This window comes from Thermobia domestica, chromosome 6, assembly GCF_964235325.1.
Source record: "Thermobia domestica chromosome 6, izTheDome1.hap1.1, whole genome shotgun sequence".
Classification (NCBI taxonomy): Eukaryota; Metazoa; Arthropoda; class Insecta; order Zygentoma; family Lepismatidae; genus Thermobia; species Thermobia domestica.
In genome coordinates, this window is record NC_137459.1 from 4,258,140 (window position 1) to 4,280,166 (window position 22,027).

Genomic DNA, 22,027 nt, shown 5'->3' on the forward strand with positions numbered 1-22,027 from the left:
TTACTAGCTGCGATTTCAATCAAACTAAAATGAAGTAAGGTATATCACTTAACATACACATTCTTTTATATATTATAAGTGCTTTATTTGATTAATTTATACAGTGACGTATTTCACTTTAATACATTTAACTTATTTCATCTCAAGATGCTTGTTCTATAGCCTGTGGGTTTACAGAAACGAGATCTTAGATAATATAAACATTATGAAGAATTCTTTTATTTAAATGCTACAATACACAACTCCTCTTCGCGACACAACTTCAAATCAAATGACTACTATGTTGGCAAGTTCCCCAGACATTTTGATATTAATGGCATCTCTCGTTTGATAATATTTCCTAGCATTCCTAAAGTTTCTTTCGGAAGAAATTATGCTAACGTTTTTCTCAATAAATCATAGTGAAGTTATTTTTATTGTTTTCTTTTTTAATTATTATTTATTGTTTTTATTTATTTATTTGAAGAAGTAGGGTGCCCGAGAGATTTTGAAATGTTCCAGATTTCTTTTTTTAAGTGAGTAATTATAACTCACAAACAATTCGAAAATACCCTAATATTTGCAATTCATATTGTAAATGGCAGCTTCAAGTTCTGTGTTTCTTTTGGGCTAAATAAGGAAACTGGAAAATACACTATTCAAGACCCATGCCAGTATCCATAAAGGATTTCAATGTATATTCTGTAACAGTGGTCGAAGCGAGACAGTATGCGGTGATATGCCATATCGCCTCTGGTTCTTCAGTGATGAAGGCATACCGTCTCTAGTTTTTCAATGATTAAAACATACCTTCACTGGAAAGTAGATCCTAAATATCTTTAATAAATCCATTTTTATACACAGTAATTAACGAACAGCTCTGCACGTAAAAAGATTTCATTTCTTTTGTAGAAATAATTTCTACGCTGACAACACCAACATCTTTTTCCTACCTTTTGTTTTTAAAATGAAGTGTCTTCAAAGAAGCTCGTCTTGTATATATTTTGATGTGCCATATTGAATTATTTTTCTTTCTTAGGTATGTGCGTGTCTGCTTGCCTTAATACATATAGATGTCGTGTTTTGAGCATTGGCGGATTTAAGGGTTGTCTGCTGTGAGGGCGGACCTTCCAGGAGTTTGGAATATCTCTCAGTCGAGTGAGGTCCGGGAATTTTCCCGCAAAAAATTGTTGAGACAAAACCTCGGTTTTTGAGCATTTTTGTGTATAATTCTCTATATTACAACATAAGAGAATATTCTTTTTATTTTTTCACAAAGTTGTTGGCTGGAGATCAAAGTTTCTCCATGTCCCCCCTCCCCGTAACTACAGAGAAGCATACCAATGTTTTTCAGTCATCATATAAATAAGAATGCAATCTTTTAGGCAACATACCCTCACTGCATTTCAACATTTAGATAGTTGGTATGTCGAGTTAAAACCGCAATCAAACATACCGCCTGTGCTTTTTTTTTTCCCCACTTCGAACACAGCTCTGTAAATAGTTTAACATAAGTGATAAGTCAAAAGGTGTAAACACTTTTTCTGAAAATAAAGATTTTGACTTCAGTAGTATATAGCACAGCAAACTATAAGTAACATTGAGTGAATTTTCTGAGCTGCAATAAAAACCCGAACAGTTTTATCAGTCCTTAATAAACAAAAATTTGCTGAAAAATTTGTTATAATTGAACCTTTAATTTACCTATTTAATTGGGTACTTGTAGAGGAAATTTTCCCTGACTGTCTTAAATTGACACAGTGATAAAAAAAGATAAAAGTAGGGCTCATAACCATCGTCCTGTATCCATAATACCAAGTATGTTTGAAGCTTTTAACAATGTAATAAAAATCAATTATCGAACTATCTTGAAAAAAAAAAAAAAAATAAAAATAAAATAAACTGTTTCACATCTCGCAATTTGGATAGAGGCCGGGGTTCTCTACGACTAAAGGTTACGGAAAATATATAGAATCATATATGCTAGACAATTAAAAAAATAATTTCTATACGTATCCAATATTGTTAAATCTTAGTAAACCTTTCGACAATTATATTATTGTGTTAGGGGAACTGAGCTTCATTAAGTCCTATCTTAGTAACAGACGTTAGTCTCTAATGCAAGTGAAAGGTCAAGTTTTTTGAATGTACCAACAAGAGTGCCCCAGGAGAATAAGTTAGGACTTCACTCTTTCTTATCTATGTAAATGACTTTCCAAGTTTTCTGTTTTATATGCTGACAACACAACACACTTCTTAGTACAGATAAGACTTTCATGGGGGTTAAAATTAAAATCAAAGAATGTTAGAAATGTCATCAACGGTTAAAGTATACCAAACTTTATCTCAATGAATCTATCAGAAACCATACATTTCTATCTTTGTAACCATATGACGGACGTAGATGTGTGCCATTCTGTAAAGTTTCTTGGGAATCAATCTAGATCCAAAGCTAAATTGAAATGTGATGGCTGAAAATCTATGCAACAACCTATCCACAATATTATTTTTAATTCGCAAATTAGAGATAACAATTACCGATTGTCATTTACAGTACGGTATAGGGTTGCCAACCGTCCAGTATTTTACCGGACGTTAAATGTTCGATAACTTTTCTTCTTACTACTACTATCCTCTCAAAACTGCTAAACGTCAACAAAAGTACATTTCCAAGAGTGCAGCTAGCATTGCTTCATCCTCAGGTACGTCTTCCAATTAAATAATGCATCCAGATCGAGTAAAAGTATGTGGGCACTATGACACATTACTAGCCCCAGCGAAGCACCTAAGACTTTCTTTTGAAGTATATGTTGTGCATGACAATTATATTTGCTTTTCTGTTTTAAAGCAAATACACGATATATTATTATTAATACGATATATTATTAATGGTAGACTACAAAAATTATGTGTGCCAGCTCAACAAAAACTGCGAATAAGTAAGTATAATAAATGCATCTAAAGTAACTAAAGTTATTAAATTCGAACTCCGAATCGCTCAATTTTATGTAAAGGAACAACTTGCAGGTTGTTAACATTTTTTGACGAGCTATGTCATCATAATTTTAAGAGTACACGTACTCCAGGAGGGTGTTCGTTATTTCCAGTATCAAAAATTGGCAATCCTAGCACGGTATAGTATTGTTGATTACTTCATCTGGTGCTCAAACTATCTCCAAATAGCGGAAGAAACCTATAAGAGCAATAAAAGGTTTACCAGATACTGTATTATGCAGACCATTCTTTAAGAAGACGAATATCATGACAATGCCTTCGTTGCTTATTTATAGATGCCTAATGTACACTCATGTCCAAAATGATTGTCCCATATCTATAACTGTCTTCTTGTAAGAATATAATTTGATAATGATTTTGTAGGGTACTTTTAATACTGATGTTATCTGTATAATCGGGAAATGTATATTTGTGGTAAATTTCATAGGACAAGAATTATAAATACGAAAATTAGAGTGAGTAAAACAAAATGTTGCTAAATGGACAAAAAATTTTATTTTCGTTTTATTGTTGTTATTTATTGCTCTTTTGACATGAAATTTGCCACACACATGTCTTTGCCGATTATACACACACTAACATTATAAGAAATACCGGACGAATTCGTTATCAAATTATATTCCTACAACAACATATTTATAGACATGCGACAATAATTTTGGACATGAGTGTATATTAGAGAAAATCAGTACAGTATTGGCTAGCGTAATAATGTTCACTTTCATATAATTGAAGCCATAAAAATTATTTAAGTGTCCCTCATATTAGGATTAATACAACCCACACAAGCTACAAACATACTGGCATGAAACTGTACAATATATTACCAGTACATATTCAACTGATGTGTAATGGCGATTTTGAAAAGCATTGTAAATCATTTCTTGTAAATTCTATTTATAACATTAATAATCTTGAAGAAAATTGTAAATTGTAAAAAAGAATTTAAAAAGTTCATTGCTGAATTCTCTATGTCTATGTTTCTGTCTGTCTGTTAATTGCGATTTTTTTTTTTTTTTTTTTTTTTTCCAATTCTGAGCTCTCCATTCGATAGAGCACCAAAACTATCTGAGAAAGTGATTGAATTTTACGCGTCACTCTTACCGTTCCCGAGATACTGGCAAAATAGTGGGGGATTTCCGGAGATTTAAGGAGCCATAAGTTATGGAGACATGATATTGGTGTTAATCAATACCTAAGAGGATGATAAACATTTTGGTACCGATATCAACTGGTGGCGACTGGCCAAACTAGTGGCAAGTTGGACGGTGGCCACCGGTTACTATTTGATACCAAAATATTCACCATCCTCTTTAGGTGTTGTTCAACACCAATATCATCTCTGTATGACTTGCCGTTCCCGAGATATTCTCCCCAACCCCTCCCAAAAGTTCCGATTTCGGGAGATTTAAAGAGCCATATCTCGGGAACCGTAAGTCATAGAGAGATCGTATTGGTGGTCACTGGCAACTGTTCCCCATATATTCGCCAAAAAATTCGAATTTCGGGAGATTTAAGAAGCCATATCTCGGGAACTGTGAGTCAAACAGAGACGATATTTTGCGTGGAATAGAAGAAGTGCAGATAAAAAGACTTACTTTTACATTTATCAGGAACAATCTGTTATTCTTCCCGCTCCATTTCTCTATTCTATTTAAGTTCGTTCTGGTAATGCTCTTGGACTATTATCAACTGGTTTGTATATAATTCCGTTGTCTATTACAACGTATCTGGTTTAATGAAAATAAAAATCATTCTACTTCGTTCTAAATTATTGTGTTGTACTCTATCCTATTCTGAGTAAAACTAATAAGTCTGAATACAGAGGAAATCAGAGGCGAACATTGCTTCTTTGATACTTACAACCTCTCCTAATCAACAGTAATGAAGTGTTTCAATTTCTAGCTTCAGAGAGCTAGCCATCACATTAAAATTTTGACAGGAATCCCAACGGTGCCTGTTGTGACTTAAGTAACTCCATATTTATGAACCAAAGAACAAACTGAAAATTCTAGGATGAAGCTCTATTACCACACGGTTCCCGTCACTCATTTTATAGATCTGATATTTTAACAGTTACTGTTCCAGTTAATTCGTTAATCAGTTCATTTGCTCCGAATTTGCTTAAATGCAGCCATGATAGGTGTAGATCATATACGGTACGTTATATACGGTAAGTTATATACGGTAGTCAGTTATTATTTGTGTTTCTTTCATAGCATGTAAAACATACAATCATTCATGAATTTGTTTTGTGACCGATAATCGGGGTTGTGCTAATGTTTCAGAATACGTCTCATGGTATAAAAGGTTTTATATCGAAATACCAAAAACTTATTTTCAATACTACGAAAATAATATAGGAATGAGGGACGTACAGAAGGGGTGAGTCCTGGTGGTCCGTAACCCTCCCTCCATGAAATCCCGACTTGTTTGTAATTTAATCTAATTTTAAGGACGATTTTACATGGATTAATTTGGACCCCTCACGAAAAGAAATCCATGCGTGGTATGTGTTAGATATGTAAGGATTTATTTATTGGTAAAATTAGAGGTCCTGATTATGCCGACCTTTGTTGTAATGCTTTAAAAAATACAGGTATTACTCGAGCAGACGATTCTACCAAATTTTGACACATTTCTTACACTTTCAGGTTAGGTTAGAGCTTTGTATTTCTTTTAGCAGAGCATGCAGTAAATAAGGAACTTAATTAATACTTGCAGATTGACCTCAGGAAGGCTCACTGTGGACGAATGGCACAAAAACTACAGTGTATAAAACACGAAAAACTTGTATGGCGTGGGAGACCCGGGTTCGATTCCCGGCGGGAGCTCATGTGGTTCGGATTCCACGTTAATCAGTAGATCCATGTCTCATATAGCCTCGCTGCTGAAAGGGACGCTAAACTAAAATCAACTCAACTCAACGAAAAACTTGTACTAGGTAGTCACTAAAAAAAGATCTAACCGAGTCAGAGTAGAAGCACAGCAAGGGGTCCGAGCGATAGCGGGAGGCGCGTCAGCGACGTGGGTATACGCACAAACGACGATACTGGAAGAGCACACTTACGCATACAATACTTTCACTACCACTCAAAATTTATCTCAATATGCTGTGTACTCAGAGTAATTAGGCACTGACACATATATTCACACACTCGATCCTTTACAAAGAAAGAAGAAAAAAAAAAACTGTTTCACATCGTATCTTTAATTTATAACAACCGTCTGCTCGAATGAACCCAAAATACAAATTCGCAGTTGACTTTCTGCTTTGATTTTTGTATCCTCAAAAAAAATATGTGCTACCCCATTTCATGAGAACATACTTAATATTCATGAAGCAAGAACATCTCTTAGCACGAAATGCACTCTTGCCGCTTTAGAAAGTGTTTCTTGCATTAATGTGAGCATACTGACTTTACGACGTCTGAGTATAAATACAGCGTGTGGACTGATGGTATAAAACACGAACCAACTTAAATTTCAAACCAACTAGCGCCAGGTGGCCACTAAAAGGGCAACAATGTTATATAACCAAGCCCGAGAACGGGACGAGTGCGTACATAGGGAGCAGGAATGTCAGCGATGGTGGGTATACGAACAAACGAGGAGAGTACAAAAACAGTTCACATAGAATAAAAATACACGCCTCGCGTGTGGCACAGCTCTGCGACATATCTATGATCTCGTTTGAACCCTGTCTTTACATAGCACTCCATTTCATCATGTCTTCCTCATGGAATATTGCGTGGTAAAGAGCACACTTTGCATTTCGCATTTCTATCTTATTATACATGTAAGAGGTAAAATTCCAATATGTTTTGAGCAGAGTCAGTGAGGGCAATTATGATACACTGCCTATGAAGAGTAATTATGAAACACCCCTCACTAATCTTCAACCATATAGGATAAATACAAATTAAGAGCACAGGTATTTAGTAACATCTTTCGCAACGGTCTGTCTACATTTTTAAGTTTCAGTTTAAAAAGTTTGGATGTACCATTTTTTTAAACAAACTCATTCAAAAAAAATGTTTTGAAATCTGAAATTCTACTATTAACTTTTATAGTTAGTCGTACAGTAATAACACTGTTGTAAAAACAATGGGCATTGGTGAAAGCCCGGTAGGTCAGCAGTTATAGGTAAAGTTGAATTTGTCCCTTGGGCTTTTGTTTCAGTTACACATGTTTTTGGTGTTGTATCTAATTTTGCTTATATGGAGGATAATTATGAGACGCATACTAGATTAATCTATCTGATAAATAACTAGAATCTGTCTCTGTGTCCTAGTATGTTAATTTTCAAAACAAGCTGTATTCTGTAGTTTAGGTAATCTTGTTTCTTAGTAGCTTTCAAAGTTGTAGACCTACACTATTTGTTGAAAACAGTCTAGGCTGCATATTAATATACTAAAACATAAAGAAACAGAAGTAGCCTAAGCTGTTTTTTTAGTGAACAGCCCAGTACTTGGTCTAAATTTGTTTCATAAGCCTGTTTCGTAACTATCTAATATGACCTATTATAGTCAACTTACAAAAATGTCAGAATAACATCAGTAGCTATTTCCACTTTCTTTCTTAGTTATTTTCTCGTAACTCAGCCAAATATTTGTATATCTTTATGTAATAAACAGAAAATAACGAAGACTTCTTTGACATTTACTCATCAACTTATGAGATGACATAAAATATCTTGGCAGTCAATTGTTACTCTATTGGCACCATAAACTGCTGTCTAGGTTAACTGCTTGCAACGCTAAGGGAAGGTTCTAGAACACAGGTCCCACCATATAAGTAATAGCTAAGTTGGTTCTTTCCTGCACCAAAGTGCAATGATTATTTAATTCACATAGTATTGCCGAGCGAGCGTTAGCGAGTGAAGGCGGGTTAGAGCACCGCAGGGCATGTTGTTTTCTGTCTTAATTACAGATAAGTGGGAGAGGGGACCTGTATTCTAGAACCTTGCCCAAAGCTAATGTAAGAATAATTGCGATAATAGAAGCAGAAAATATTTCATGAATCACTAATTTTGTGGCCGCCCAGTTCGTCACACGCCCACTACAGCCCTGCATGACATAACGCATAGCAGACAATATTTTGTTCCAATACTAATATCAGTAAACAAACATACAAGAAGCTAATGAAACCTCAAAAAGGGCCAGAAATGTTGCAGAACTTGGAACTGCGACCACTTTTCATTCTAGCCCCACGGCTAAGTAAAATCTCGCACACATCAATTCCACACATGGCATCCCTTTGAGGAGAAAAAAAAAAAAAAAAAGATAATACCAAAGTAGAGTGGAAGTACGTCAGTATTACTTTGAAATATGCATACTGCATACGAAATTTAGCTATGTAATAACGTCGCACAGGGCAAAAGGTCCGTGCACGGATAGAGGATAGCACAACCCAAACTTCAGAATATTTACTAAAGCCAATTATGTCGCCAATAAAATTTTAAATTGTATATGTCCATCCATACAAATTGGAATTTTTATGGATGAAAATATTGACAAACTGGGCTAAGTACATACTTCCAATTACATCCTTGTTATCAGTGACCAATTTGGAATTGTTCGAATTTTCTTTCTTCGTTGGGATCCTTCGTACCCACATGCTGTTTTTCTTTCTTACCAATTAGAGTATTATGTTCAATTTCCCCAACTCTAACTTTGACAATTATTTATTTATTTTTTATTTTTTTTAGTAAATAATAGAAATATTGAAGCTTTCGTTTCTCCTGTCAAGAAAATTTAGAACGTCAAATCATACAAGAAATAAACGTCAATTTCATAGTTTGCAATTTACGCTAAATTATATAGACATGATTTTTTTCTTTAAAAACAAGTTCTGAAACTCTGAACTAGAGATGTCAACGTACGACTTATCATTTCTGAACATGCTTACTCACCTTTCCGGTACAGTTTTTGATTTTAGTTCGTAAAACATATGTCTTGTTTCTTGTGAATTTATTAGGAATTCCGCATCTGGCGGTTCCTGTTTAGATAAATCACTACCAAAATCTATAATAGCCAAATCAAAAGCCAAGTCAACCCCCGATTCATCCATCGTTAATTTAATTATTGTCAATATTTAAAATCTTTTCAATGTTATTTTTAAAAAGAAACACTATTGCACAACTCACAACTCTGCCACAGCGCCACAAGTTGACAGACGGTAGCGCTGTCACCCGGAAAATCATGAAACTACAATGGTTGCGTGTTATCACATTGTTTATAATAATTTTAAAACATAATTTCACTGTCGGTCTCGAACAATAATTCGAATCCTCATTAACTAATAACGTACAAATTTTCTGTAGAACACGTAACAAACAACCACTTGTGAAGCATGTCTCGCCTTTTTGTTTTCGCTTCTTGTCTGATCTTGATTGGACAAAGATGACGTAATTCTTTGAAATAGGAAAACAATGAGTCATCACAGTTTTCCTTTCGGTACGAGGAAAAAAGCAGATATACAGAATAACAAAACGGAGGACTGATAGAGATGTATTTCTTTACTTTTACATGTTTCATAGATACTAGTCCTATATCACTTCAATGATATCTTATTAATTCAATATATTGGTTAAGTGCCTAATTCAGTGGCGGGAATATATAAATAAACTGTGTGGAGGTTAGTTGATTTATTGATTGGCCCTCAGTGTTTACCGTTTCTTTTTATTACAGAGGAGCTCTTCTTAAAGGGGATCCGAATCATTATTCAGAAATAGGACATGTTGGTTGGGACGGTGGCTCACTGTTGCGGGTTGCCCTGGCCCTCCCAGCTAGCCTCCATGTCCATGTGCGTCTTTGGTCCACGTGGACCCAGGTTCTATTCACGGCAGGCCCGTCGAGAGCCAGCTTGGGCCCCGGGGTTGAGTTATTATCGGGCCCTGTATAAAACTGACAAACTATATCTCATGTATTTACCAGTGGCGAGGCTTGAGGGGAAACAGGGTAGACAGCCAGGGCCGGAGCTGAGTCGCGGGCCCCGGGGCTGAGCAATTCCGGGCCCCTTACATGTTCCCTTATAACTTTTTACGTACTTACCACTTTGGACGGAGGTAAACTAACATGAACATTAAGGCTTATTTTAGACTCTTTATTAAACCATTAATGCGTTTAATTTACATGTTAAACAGTATTGCTATATCTCCAAATAAGTGATTAATAAGAATTCTGACCTTAGCCTATGTTCACTGTTCGCTGAAAAAAAAAACTCATTAATTCACTATTTATGATTTTGTTTAGACCCTATACTTGTTGGTTCTTAGAGTTTTGAAGGCTTCAAAACAAAAATGAAAAAAAAAAATATATTTAATACAATGGTATCAAAATACAGAAAAAGGTAACTTATCTATTTGTAATAGCAAAAGTCCTCCCCCAATGCTCAATCAAATGCTCAAAACAAACTAATGTGTGAAGGAGATACAAAAAGAACGTATTAAGCCTGTTATAGACGAACAAATATTCCATCATATATTGTATCAAATATTTCATCAAAGTGGAATTTGAACATGTATGATACCAAGTTGTATGCAACTTTTGGGTTGGTTATAACATTTGATACAACTGTTTTAAATTAGAACTTGTTCTATTTCTATCCAACATTGTATCAAAGAAAACAAACGAAAATCGCTATGCGGTGGCACTAAAATCGAGTATGTGGACCAGGAGCGTCATTTCAGATTTTGCTTGGGGGGGAAAAACCCCTCGATATAAGTAAAATTTTGCGTTTTTCACTCATTTACTACTGCTCTATTGATAAAATCTATATAAATCTCAAACTCACGGGGGACAAATGCCCCTCCCTGCCCCCCTAAATGACGCCCCTGATGTGGACACAGAAAGCAGTTGACATTCTTTTGATGCATACTAGCAGTAATCTGTTTTGTATAACTATAAAATTAAAAAAAATATTAGGACTAAGTACCACAGGCTACTTCCCAAAATTGGCGTAGATTGAGAATATTCCGTGAGTTTTTTTTAAAAAAAAGCAAATATTTTCTTTCAGTTTTCTTGTTTTCTTGATTTAAATGATTTCTTAAGACGTCCTGGCATATTGTTACTTTGGCGCATGCACAGATTATTGCGTACAGATTGACAATATGCCTGTATATGATGTGTCTGGAATGACCATGTACTATCTTATTATATGTAGTTATTTCTTCACGAAATTAATTCGTAGTGCCTTAAAAACTGTTTCTTAGGGTAGGAGTAGCATTCCTGAGTGCAGATTCACTTTACGAGAACTTTCTTTAAGGGTCTTCAATTCAGCGAAATTAAACTACCGCTAATTTTAGTTTTTCTGTAATATCTTAAAAACCAATAAACCAATATTCGAAAAGCAAAAACGTTGTGAACTAGACAATACAATTCTGCATGTGATACTTTTACTACATTTCACCTATCTGATTTTGGTATGCCGCTATTTACAGAACTCGCAAAAACTGTTAAATCTATCTACAATTGCAAATCGAAAGCAGATAGGTGAGTTGTGATAACGGTATCACACGCAAAATCGTATTGTTTAGTTCACTACGTTTTTGCTTTTCGAATATTCTTATTACTTTTGAAGATATCACAGAAAAACTCTAAAATTAGCGGTAGTTTAATTTCGCTGTAGTGAAGACCCTTAAATTCATGTTTCTCGGTCAAAATAGTCTTCAAGTGCGTTCAAAACTTATTTTATTGACGAAAATACAATAAAAACAATTATAATATCTACCGTTCACTTTAACTAGGTATGTTTACACGAGAAAATGTGTTTTTTGGCGTATAGGTTCCTATTTAAGATTTTAAAGTTGACCCCCTCCCGCCCCGGGGGTGAGTTAGGGGGTCGAGTGTAGTATCATTGGATATCCCTCTCCGAGACGAACAACTTTTATTCCAACTTTTCCAAAATCCGATTTGTAGTTTTCCAGATATTCCCAAAAACAGTTTAAAATGCCTCATTTTTCGTGTTTGTAAGCTATTTTGATTTTTGTCGATTACAGCGCCATCTATCATACAACAAAAAATGTTGAATAGAAAAATAACGTATTTTTTCACTGAGAATCAGAATATGCAAAAAAAAAAAAAAAATGGTGGTTCCTATTTAAGATTTTAATGTTGATCCCCTCCCGCCCCCGGGGGTGAGGTAGGGGGTCGAGTGTAGTATCATTGGATATCCCCCTCCGAGACGAACAACTTTTATTACAACTTTTCCAAAATCCGATTTGTAGTTTTCCAGATATTCCCAAAAACAGTTTAAAATGCCTCATTTTTCGTGTTTGTAAGCTATTTTGATTTTTGTCGATTACAGCGCCATCTATCACACAACAAAAAATGATGAATAGAAAAATTACGTATTTTTTCACTGAGAATCAGAATATGCAAAAAAAAAAAAATGGTGGTTCCTATTTAAGATTTTAAAGTTGATCCCCTCCCGCCCCCGGGGGTGAGGTAGGGGTTCGAGTGTGGTATCGTTGGATGTTCCCCTCCTAGGCGAACAACTTTTATTACAACTTTTTCAAAATCCGATTTGTAGTTTTCCAGATATTCCCAAAAACAGTTTTAAATGCCTCACCCGGTATATATTGGTATTCAAAATTTATGTTATCGGTATACAAGTAACATTATGTATTTAAGTTCATATGTAGACACTGTAATTGGGCAGTAATGCCTGTTGTGTTGATAAATGAATAAATAAATCAATAAACAATTTACACAATCATGTTTTCCGATTTGTGAAAAAACTTGACGTGATGGGGAAAAACTATTTTCATTTTCGTAATTAGCAACCTCAAATTATATAAAATGAGGTGTCAAATCAAAAACAGCTTTCGAAAATTTTTATTTTGTCGAGCAGTGTAATTCCTGATAATTCATAGTGTAGATATTGGGCCTCAGGCAGAGTCCTTTTCACGAATGATTAGCGTCATACTAAATGCCTGACTACTGCAGGAAATATTAGTCGAACTCTTCAGTATGCCTTTAATCACGCTTCAGAACGACTCTGCATAAGGCCCATTGTGTTTTGAAAATGAAATGAAATTTTTGAGTTTTACGTCCCACGCTTATGCCGGTTAGGCTAAAGGAGACGGTGATGATGAGAGATGAATGAAATGGTGGATTGAAGAAAGTGGAAGGAAACGGGAGAACCCCGAGAAAACCCACGCACACGGTGTTTGTCCACCACAAAGTTCACTTGGCGGGAGTAGGGTTTGAACCCGTGACCCATAGCACCAGAGGTGAACACTCTCATTGTGTTTTGAGTTTTCAATATTGCTTGCTACATATATTTACTGTTTTAGTTTTAGTATAAAATAGGTGTTGTTCCTCCAAACTATAGATTTCCCGAATGATACCACATTTGCTAGAAGTGAGGGGCATTACTCCCACACACACTCTTTAGGACTGGTCATAGAGGACAAATGGAAATGGTCATATACGTATATATTGTGTGTATCCAATTTTTTACAGCACACTTCGCCACTGAAAATAACCTTGATGGGGAAACGACAACATCGCTCGCTTGCGTGTGACATAAACGGGAAAGGGAAGCTTTATCAGTTGATAATGATGAGAAGAAGAAGAAAAATGGAATTGTGCTTCAACAACAATAATAGAGTATTTGACACATTTATTAGAAGGAATATGTGTGTCTGGAAAGCCTGAAGAAATTTTACTTTTTATAGGTAAAACATATTTTGTGATATGCATACAGTTCGAGAGTATTAGGAAGTGCTGGAAGTTCTGTAGGAATACAAAGAGATTAGAACGGGGACTCCCCATGTGTATATTCAGCACATAATTGGTACCGGTTCACTGTAGATCAGCAAATTTATTCTGAGATCTAAACTATGTACGTGTCATTCAATATAGTAATTTCTGTACATATTAAGAGTATGGGAACAAATTTACTTATATTTCTAATTGAAAATACTCGTAGTATACTCATGTCTTCTAGATTTTTATTTTCTTAGCGCCTGCTCTCAAGCTCCATAGAGTTTTAGGCATTTCTGTTGTACCGCTGGACCACATGAAAATCGAGAGAAAGAAGTACAAAGATTTGCCGAAGAACAAAATGTACTACATTTGGTTAGGTTATATTATGTTACGTTAGATTACATTGAGTTACAAGTCAGTTACTTTCAAAACGAAGCCGTGTAAATTTTTAGAAAATTACTATATGCGTATAAATACGGCGTTCGGATATATGGCTTAAAAGCTACAGGCGAAAACATGAACTAACCTGAGCTAGGTGGCCATTAACAAGCACGAATGGTATCTAGCCGAGTCGAGGAAGGCGAAGCTGGTGGGCCCCACGGTATAGCCGGGGGTGGGTACGCGTATAAGCGAGGATAGTTAAAGCAGGTGGGTTTTTGCAATGAAACGAGTTTTAATAGCACTTGTCACGGTTTCATACTAGTAACGCTCCACTTGTAAAGATAAAATACAACTTCTACACACTGTGCACACATACACCGCCGTAGTGACCACCTAGCAGCTTAGGTTGTTAGGTTAAACGCTTTGTATAATTCTATAAAAGTCAAACACAATATAAACTTTACATATACGCGCCATTTCCACACTGTTCTTCTCACCACTAAATCATAACCAGTGTACCTTTCAGCCAAGTAATCCTTTCCGCGTCCCCATACAGTGCCGCTTACAAGATCAAAAACAACCACTTTCTTAACTTCAGCTATCCCTCTCATCTGACTATCACTCACTCATCACCGCAAACGAAAAAAAAAAAAAAAAAATCTTCTATCAACCGGTAAATTTCCTAAGATTGGTCCGGCGATACTGCACTCAACCCCAGAATTTATATACCTCCAAATTTGTATACCGTTAAAACGATCACTCCTGAGAGAAACACGCACAGATCTGTAGTATTTATTATAAACTAACATTGTCTCGGTTCAGGGCTGAGAAAAGCTGGAGAGTCCGTTCTGAGGTTTATCCTTGGGGACAGGGCCTGTTAGAGAAGGTAGGTTGCGCATAAAGGAACACAAGTAAAAAAAAAAAAAAAAAAAAGTACAAACGTAGGATAGATTTTTCTCACAAGTGAGTATTGCATTACAATTCCATATTAGTGAACTAATAAACATATTTCTAACGGCTTTTGTGTGTGTTCAGAGATGACATGTAATCCTCCTACATAAATAAGTTCCTTAGACGCTACAGTTCCTTCTTGCATTAACAGATTTTACCTGTAAATTTTAATAAATATATGTCCGTGTTCTTAATTGACATCTTACTATTTCTGATGCGGAACTTTGGAAATTTCAAGGGTAAAATCTACTATATTACTTCACAAAACCTTACGGTAACAACACATATCTGCAAGGTGGCATACTTGTAACTAAATAGAATAAAAAGTACTGTGCAGAAAAAAATCCTGATCCAATCAAGTAATAACTATTAAGGGTCTTGAATACTGCGAAATTAAACTACCACTAATTTTAGAGTTTTTCTGTAATATCCTTAAAAAAAAAAAAAAAAAAAAAAAATCGAAAAGCAGAAACGTAGGGAGCAAGACATAACGATTTTGCGTGTGATACCGTTATCACAAGTTGTCTATCTGCTTTCGATTGCAACTCTAGATAGATTTAACAGTTTTTGCGGGTTCTGTAAATATCGGCATACCAAAAGCAGATAGGTAAATTGTGGTAAAAGTATCACATGCAGAATCGGATTGTCTAGTTTCTTGGTCAAAATAGTCTTCAAGTGCGTTCGAAACTTATTTTATTGACGAAAATACAATAAAAACAATTATAATATCTACCGTTCACTTTAACTAGGTATGTTTACACGAGAAAAACTGTTTTTTGGCGTATAGGGAAGTGTCTTGGGAGACTATTAGCATTGATAGGTACATTGCCGAACGTGTAAGGATGGGTGCTTTCTTTAGTCCCTTTACAGAATAACGCGTGCTGAGATGTATTTTGTCAAGCGTAAAGGCGTAAGAAATGTCATCGCAGCATGTGTTACTCGGAGGACGAGGGCCCATGGTGCTGAAGGTATCTTACTACTTTTGACTTCCCATCGAAGCATTCTGTGGTCATTGTTGTCAAGGCTTACCCCTTGCCTGCTGAGGGGAGTTTGGGAATTGTGTTGAGGGCATGTCCAGGAATTATACCTATAGGGAATCCCTTCACACCCATTGCACATTGATGAAATATGCATTTTTGCATTGCACGAATATATGACTACTTTTACACTAATATGGACTGCCACTCCACGATTTCTTGAATTTTTAATATTTCGTGTTGAAATTTAGCATTTCCACTTTTTTGGACAGCCCTGGCTCTGAAACTATGCACATTTCCCCACAGGTCTAAATGAACTCTTCCGTTATTTTGACGTGAGAAATCACTGTTATAGTTTGTTTGTGTAGTGCATTACCACTTTCAATATATATATATATATATATACATACTAAACAATGAGAAATTCATGTACTACTATACGTCACTACAGAAATCAGTAGGTATCTTTCTTTTGCATGTCGATGCTGGTCTAGTGCCTAGTGCGAACACCTAGGTGCACTCATGTCCAAAATTATTGTGGCATGTCTATAAATATGTTGTTGTAGGAATATTATTTGATAACGAATTCACCCGGTATTTCTTATAATGTTAGTATGTGTATAATCAGCAAAGACATGTATGTGACAAATTTCATGTCAAAAGAGCAGTAAATAAGAACAATAAAATGAAAATAAAACCTTCTTATCCAATTAGCAACACTTTGTTTTACTCATTCTAATTTTCGTATTTATAATTCTTTTCCTATGAAATTTACCAGAAATATACATTTACCGATTATACACATAGTATCAGTATTAAAAGTACCCTGCAAAATCATTATCAAATTATATTCTTACAAGAAGACGGTTATAGATATGCGACAATCATTTTGGACATGAGTGTACAAGGACATTAGTTCGATTTATTTTATGACAGCACATTAGAAATTGAAAGTGGAGTAAATACAAAATAAATTAATTGTGTGTGTGTTTGCTTTCCTCTTTTCAGCTTATTTTCTGTGATTCACCATTTCCTTTCAATAGCACTTAGTGTGTGCAACATTTTCTGCTTTTTGCAATACACCACTTCTTTTTTTTTGTGATTGCTTACATTCGGTACGTATTTTCTTTACGTATATTAATATTTCAATTGCATGTTTTACTCTTACATAAGTGTTTTTTTTTTTAATTTTTAAAAAATATTATCAGTCAGTTAATAGATTTTACCCGTATGTTTCCCAAAAATTAGAACTTGCATTCTTATGTGCACATCCTATGAACCACTGTAAGACTCACAAGTGTGTAATCTTCTAAACTTATTTGAAAATCTGATTTAAAGTACTCGTTGAGCAAAGTAATTCGTTTATTGGGCAAGGTTCTAGAACACAGGTCCTCCCATATAGGTTAGTACGTAGGTAGGTTCCTTTCTGTACCAAAGTTTAATATTTAATTCACATAGTATTGCCGAGCGAGCGTTAGCGAGTGAAGACGGTTTGGGGCCCCGCAGGGCACGTTGTTTTCTGTCTTTATTACAGCTAAATGGTAATGGGGACCTCTGTTCTAGAACCTTGCCCGTCTATTGTAAAAAAAAAAAAAAAAAAAAAAAGGGGGGGGGGGACTAGAATTCAGGACTTAAAATTGATGAGCAGTGAGGTAAATTGTTATTAAGGAGCCTTAAGGATTAAATAAGTTAATCGTACAGGTTTGTTTTTGTAAATTTAGTATTTATCTATTTAGTATTGTAGTATTTATGTAGTATTATTTATTTATTAAATTGTATTATTCCTTTGTTTAGTATTTATATTTAAGAGTTATTTGTAAAATTATTTTGTAAATTAGATTAGGCGTAGTTATAAGGTATGAATGTGTATGGTATAAACAGGGGACAAAGGGAATTAGCGATTTTTGTTTCTATTTTATATTTTGAGTTGGAGTGAAAGGGGATTGGCTGCAGTTGCCTATGGTAGCCAATCAGGGAATTTTTCGCTTTCTCTTATACTAACTCTGTCACTACCTGCGTATTCATAGTGTCTAAAACTATCCACTAACTGAGACAGCGAAAAATTCCCTGATTGGCTACCATAGGCTACTGCACTAAAATTCCTGTAAAGTGACCCTAAAATTCAAAAAAAAAAAAAATAATAATAAAATAAAATAAATAAAATAAAATAAAATAAAATAAAAAACATTAAATTTTGTTTTTGTTTCAAAACAAAATGTTTATTTCGTTAAACATTTACTATTTCTAAACACAGTTAGGTTTTAAGTATCATTTCTTACTCATTGTTGAAAGTTTTGTTTTAGTTAGTTGCAGTGATCATTTGTATCCTTGGTAAAAACTTTCAAGAAAATTATTACATAATTTAAGCAATGATATTGAAAACTAAACTGTGATTACTTTAGTTGAATAAGTAAGTATTTCATTTACATTATATATATATATATATATATATATATATATATATATATATATATATATATATATATATATACACTGCTCCACAAAACTTAAGCAACCCGACAGAACGTGGTATAAGTGACGTGTGCGGCCCATTAATACTGGTTAGTGGCATGCACATACATAGAGACACATAGGCAAGGCGAGCACCCACTCTATCGCACAAGCAGAACCGTTACAAGCGCGGTGAACACATTATGTCATGAGGCGTACACCGCAGCCCAGTAGTGTCCGAGGCTCCAAGCATTGAGTTAGTGGTTCATGTGTAGAGTATACACCTTGCAGTGGCTGATAGACGACATTTGAGTGGCTTTGACCGCGGGCGAATAATTGAGCGGTTGGAATTGGGCCGATCGCAAGTGGAAGTGGTGCAGGAATTCAACGTGAACAAAAGTGTTGTGTCGAGTCTGCCGAGTCGCTTCCAAACTGGAGGTGAAGTCAGTAGACGTCATGGAGGAGGCCGTCCGAAGAAGACGTCGACCGTCGATAACGATTTCTCACAATTTCTGCCAAACGTAACCGTCAAGCTTCATGCTCTCAACTGGCCAATGAACTGTTTCAGGCTACAGGACAACGCGTGAGTCGTGAAACTGTTCGTCGGCGGCTTAATAGAGCAGGACTGAATGCAAGAAGGCCTGTGCTGTGTGTGCCATTGAAACTGGAGCACAAACGTGCACGTTACACATGGTATCAGGAACATGTTTCATGGGGGGAACACCAGTGGGCGCGTGTCATGTTCTCCGATGAGTCGAGATTCAGCCTGTTGTCTGATTCTGGTCGGACTTTAATGTGGCGAGAGCCAGGAACACGCTATCATCCAAACTTCATTGCTGAACGGCCGTCCTATGGCGGTGGTTCCATTATGGTGTGGAGTGGAATTATGCTGGATGGGGAAATGGACCTCCATATTGTGCAGCATGGCACTTTGACAGCACAACGGTACCGGAGTCAAATTTTCAATACATATGTGCGTAATTTCCGCGGAGCATTTGGCCCAGAATTCCTGTTCATGGATGACAATGCCCGCCCACACCGTGCACATCTTGTGTCCGAGTATCTGGAGAGCGAAGACATTACGCGTATTTCATGGCCTGCATATTCGCCGGACTTGAATACCATCAAGCATGTGTGAGATGCTTTTGGGCGGTGAATAGCGCAGCGCAGTTCACCAGCACGCACTCTCCCTGACCTGCAAACAGCTCTCTTCTAGGAGTGGCGCCATCTGCCGCAAGACTTAATCAACACTCTGATTTGCAGCATGGAGGCCAGATGTCGTGCCTGTATAGCTGTTCATGGTAGTCACACGCCATATTGACTGCCTATGCCCTCGCACAATCCAGCTTCACCTGTTGAGGTATCGTTGTGCTGAACTTTTTGGCCACTCTGTACATCCTAACCATATTGTTCGTCTTCACTTGTGTTGCACTGTGCATCTGGATCGTCTGTTTGTTCATTATACTTGGTGCAGTGATCGTGTCGTTTTATTTTTTGCCACTTTCTTCGAGTTGCTTAAGTTTTGTGGAGCAGTGTATATATATATAGAAAGAGAGAGAGAGAGAGAGCGTTCCAAAAGTCTCTGTACACCTGAATTGTCTCATAGGCTATTCAAAGCAATGAGAAAATTATTTTACTCAAAATTTATTATATTTTATGGCATAAAAGCACTATGTACAGGGCGTAGCATATACACACACATTTTCACAGCAAATGTTGAAAATGTCCCCCATGAGCCTACAAACATGATTGCACACGTTTCTTCTTGTTCTCAAATACTCTCACAAGTTGTTCATGTTGAATGCTATGAGCAAAATCTCGAATAGCTGTTTCGAGCTCTTGTAGCGTGTGGGGGTTCCCTTTATAAACAGAATTCTTTGCATAACCCCAGAAGTAAAAATCCGGAGGAGACAAGTCAGGAAACCGAGGTGGCCACAATCCCTTTGAAATTATTCGATCTCCAAAAACCTCTTGCAGTAATCTCATGGATTGGCGAGCTGTATGTGCTGTAGCGCCATCTCGTTGTATCCAAGCATTACGAATTTCGTCTTCCGTTAGTTCTCCCATGAACTGGTGAATAATTTCACAATAACGAGTTGAATCTATTGTTGTCTGAAAAATATGCGGCCGACTATTCTTTCTTCTGGATATTGCAATCCACACCCCTACCTTCTGGTCATGCAGAGGAACTTCATGTATGACATGTGGGTTTTCTGCACACCACAAACGTGAGTTCTGGGCATTGACGTAACCTGATAAATGGAACCAGGCCTCATGAGTAAAAAAAAAAAAAAAAAAAAAAAAAAAAAAAAAAAAAAAAAAAATCCAAAACATTGTCAGACTTGTCCATAACAAACCGTGTAAACCATTCACAATACTGCACTCGTTTTACACTGTCGGGAGGAAGTACTGCTGCACTGCTCTCACCTTATATGGGATAAGACGCAGTTTCTTACGAACCGCCTTTTTTGCCGTACCAACACTTATTGCTTCTTCCTGCGCAAGTTTTCGAAGTGGTTTATGGGGGCCACGTTGTATTGCATCCGATATGTGTAGCATTTTTTCTTCATAGCATATAGATTAATTCTTCTTCGTAGCACTGACGGTCTACCACTTCGATCATAGTCCATTACCGTTCCAATGTCTCTAAATTTATCGATCAGTGCCCTTACAGTGTGACGATTCGGAACAGGTGTATCTGAAAACCTAGCTGCAAACTTATCTTTGACTGTCTGTCTGTACTCACCTTGTTCACGGAACACATTTTCAACCAGGAATATTCGTTGTTCCAAAGTTAACACCATTGTTTCAGAGACCGCTAACTAGATGCAACAATCACTTCAACGTCACTTTGCCGACTGGAATCTAAGAAAGGAACTTCACGCAAGGCGATAATATAGCAGTGTTGCAAACCTTCGCATAAAATTTTATTTCATGTGACTTTGAATGCGACTTTGACTTGCCACGATTCAGGTGTATAGAGACTTTTTGAACGCTCTGTATATACAGGTTGTTTCAGAACAACACCAACAGCGTTTGGGAGGTGATTCCTCACACCAAGATAAAACAATAAAGTATATACCAACCTGGGTGCACAAATGCTTCCTTTCGGAGTTATAGGCTGCCGAAAACGTTAAAAAATGAACTTTAAAGGTCCATAGTTCTAATACTAAAAGACCTACCGTAGTCCAGTCAAGACTACTTAGGAACTAATATGTGCACTATTCTAAAATACATGTTTCAGAATCTTAAGGTAGTCATGCAACAATTTTTATAGAGTGAGTTTGGCTACGGGCAGATTATTTGAAGTACTAACCAACTTCCTCTATAAAAAATGTTGCAGAAGTACTGCAGGATTCTGAAACTTGGATATTTGGATAGAGCACGTACTAGTTTCTAAGAAAAGAACCGACTATGGTAGGTCCCATAGTTTCGGAGCTATGAACCTTTAAAGTTCATTTTGTTGTATTTTGTGCAACCTATAACTCCGAAAGGAAGCATTTGTGCACCCAGATTGGTCTATACTTTTTGTCTTATCTTGGTGTGAGGTATCACTTC

At 36.2% G+C, this 22,027-nt stretch overlaps 2 protein-coding genes across 3 annotated transcripts in view; one reads left to right on the plus strand and one right to left on the minus strand.

The window, feature by feature from the left end:
* Positions 1–9,380, minus strand: part of Mitf (transcription factor Mitf) — a 225,730-nt gene extending 216,350 nt beyond the window's left edge. Inside the window, exon 1 of the mRNA XM_081761253.1 lies at positions 8,909–9,380. Coding sequence (XP_081617379.1) covers positions 8,909–9,066 — 158 coding nt within the window. The 5' untranslated portion in view covers positions 9,067–9,380. The remainder of the gene's footprint in view (positions 1–8,908) is intronic.
* A 4,048-nt stretch (positions 9,381–13,428) lies between these two features.
* LOC145687820 (ERI1 exoribonuclease 3-like) overlaps positions 13,429–22,027 on the plus strand; it is a 42,672-nt gene continuing 34,073 nt past the window's right edge. Inside the window, exons 1-2 of one of the 2 annotated variants that reach the window (XM_081761254.1) lie at positions 13,429–13,678; positions 17,027–17,133. The gene's annotated coding sequence lies outside the window, so the exon portion shown is untranslated. Of the gene's footprint in view, positions 13,679–13,705; positions 13,846–17,026; positions 17,134–22,027 lie in introns of those variants that run through there. The other variant, XM_081761255.1, reaches the window with a different exon arrangement.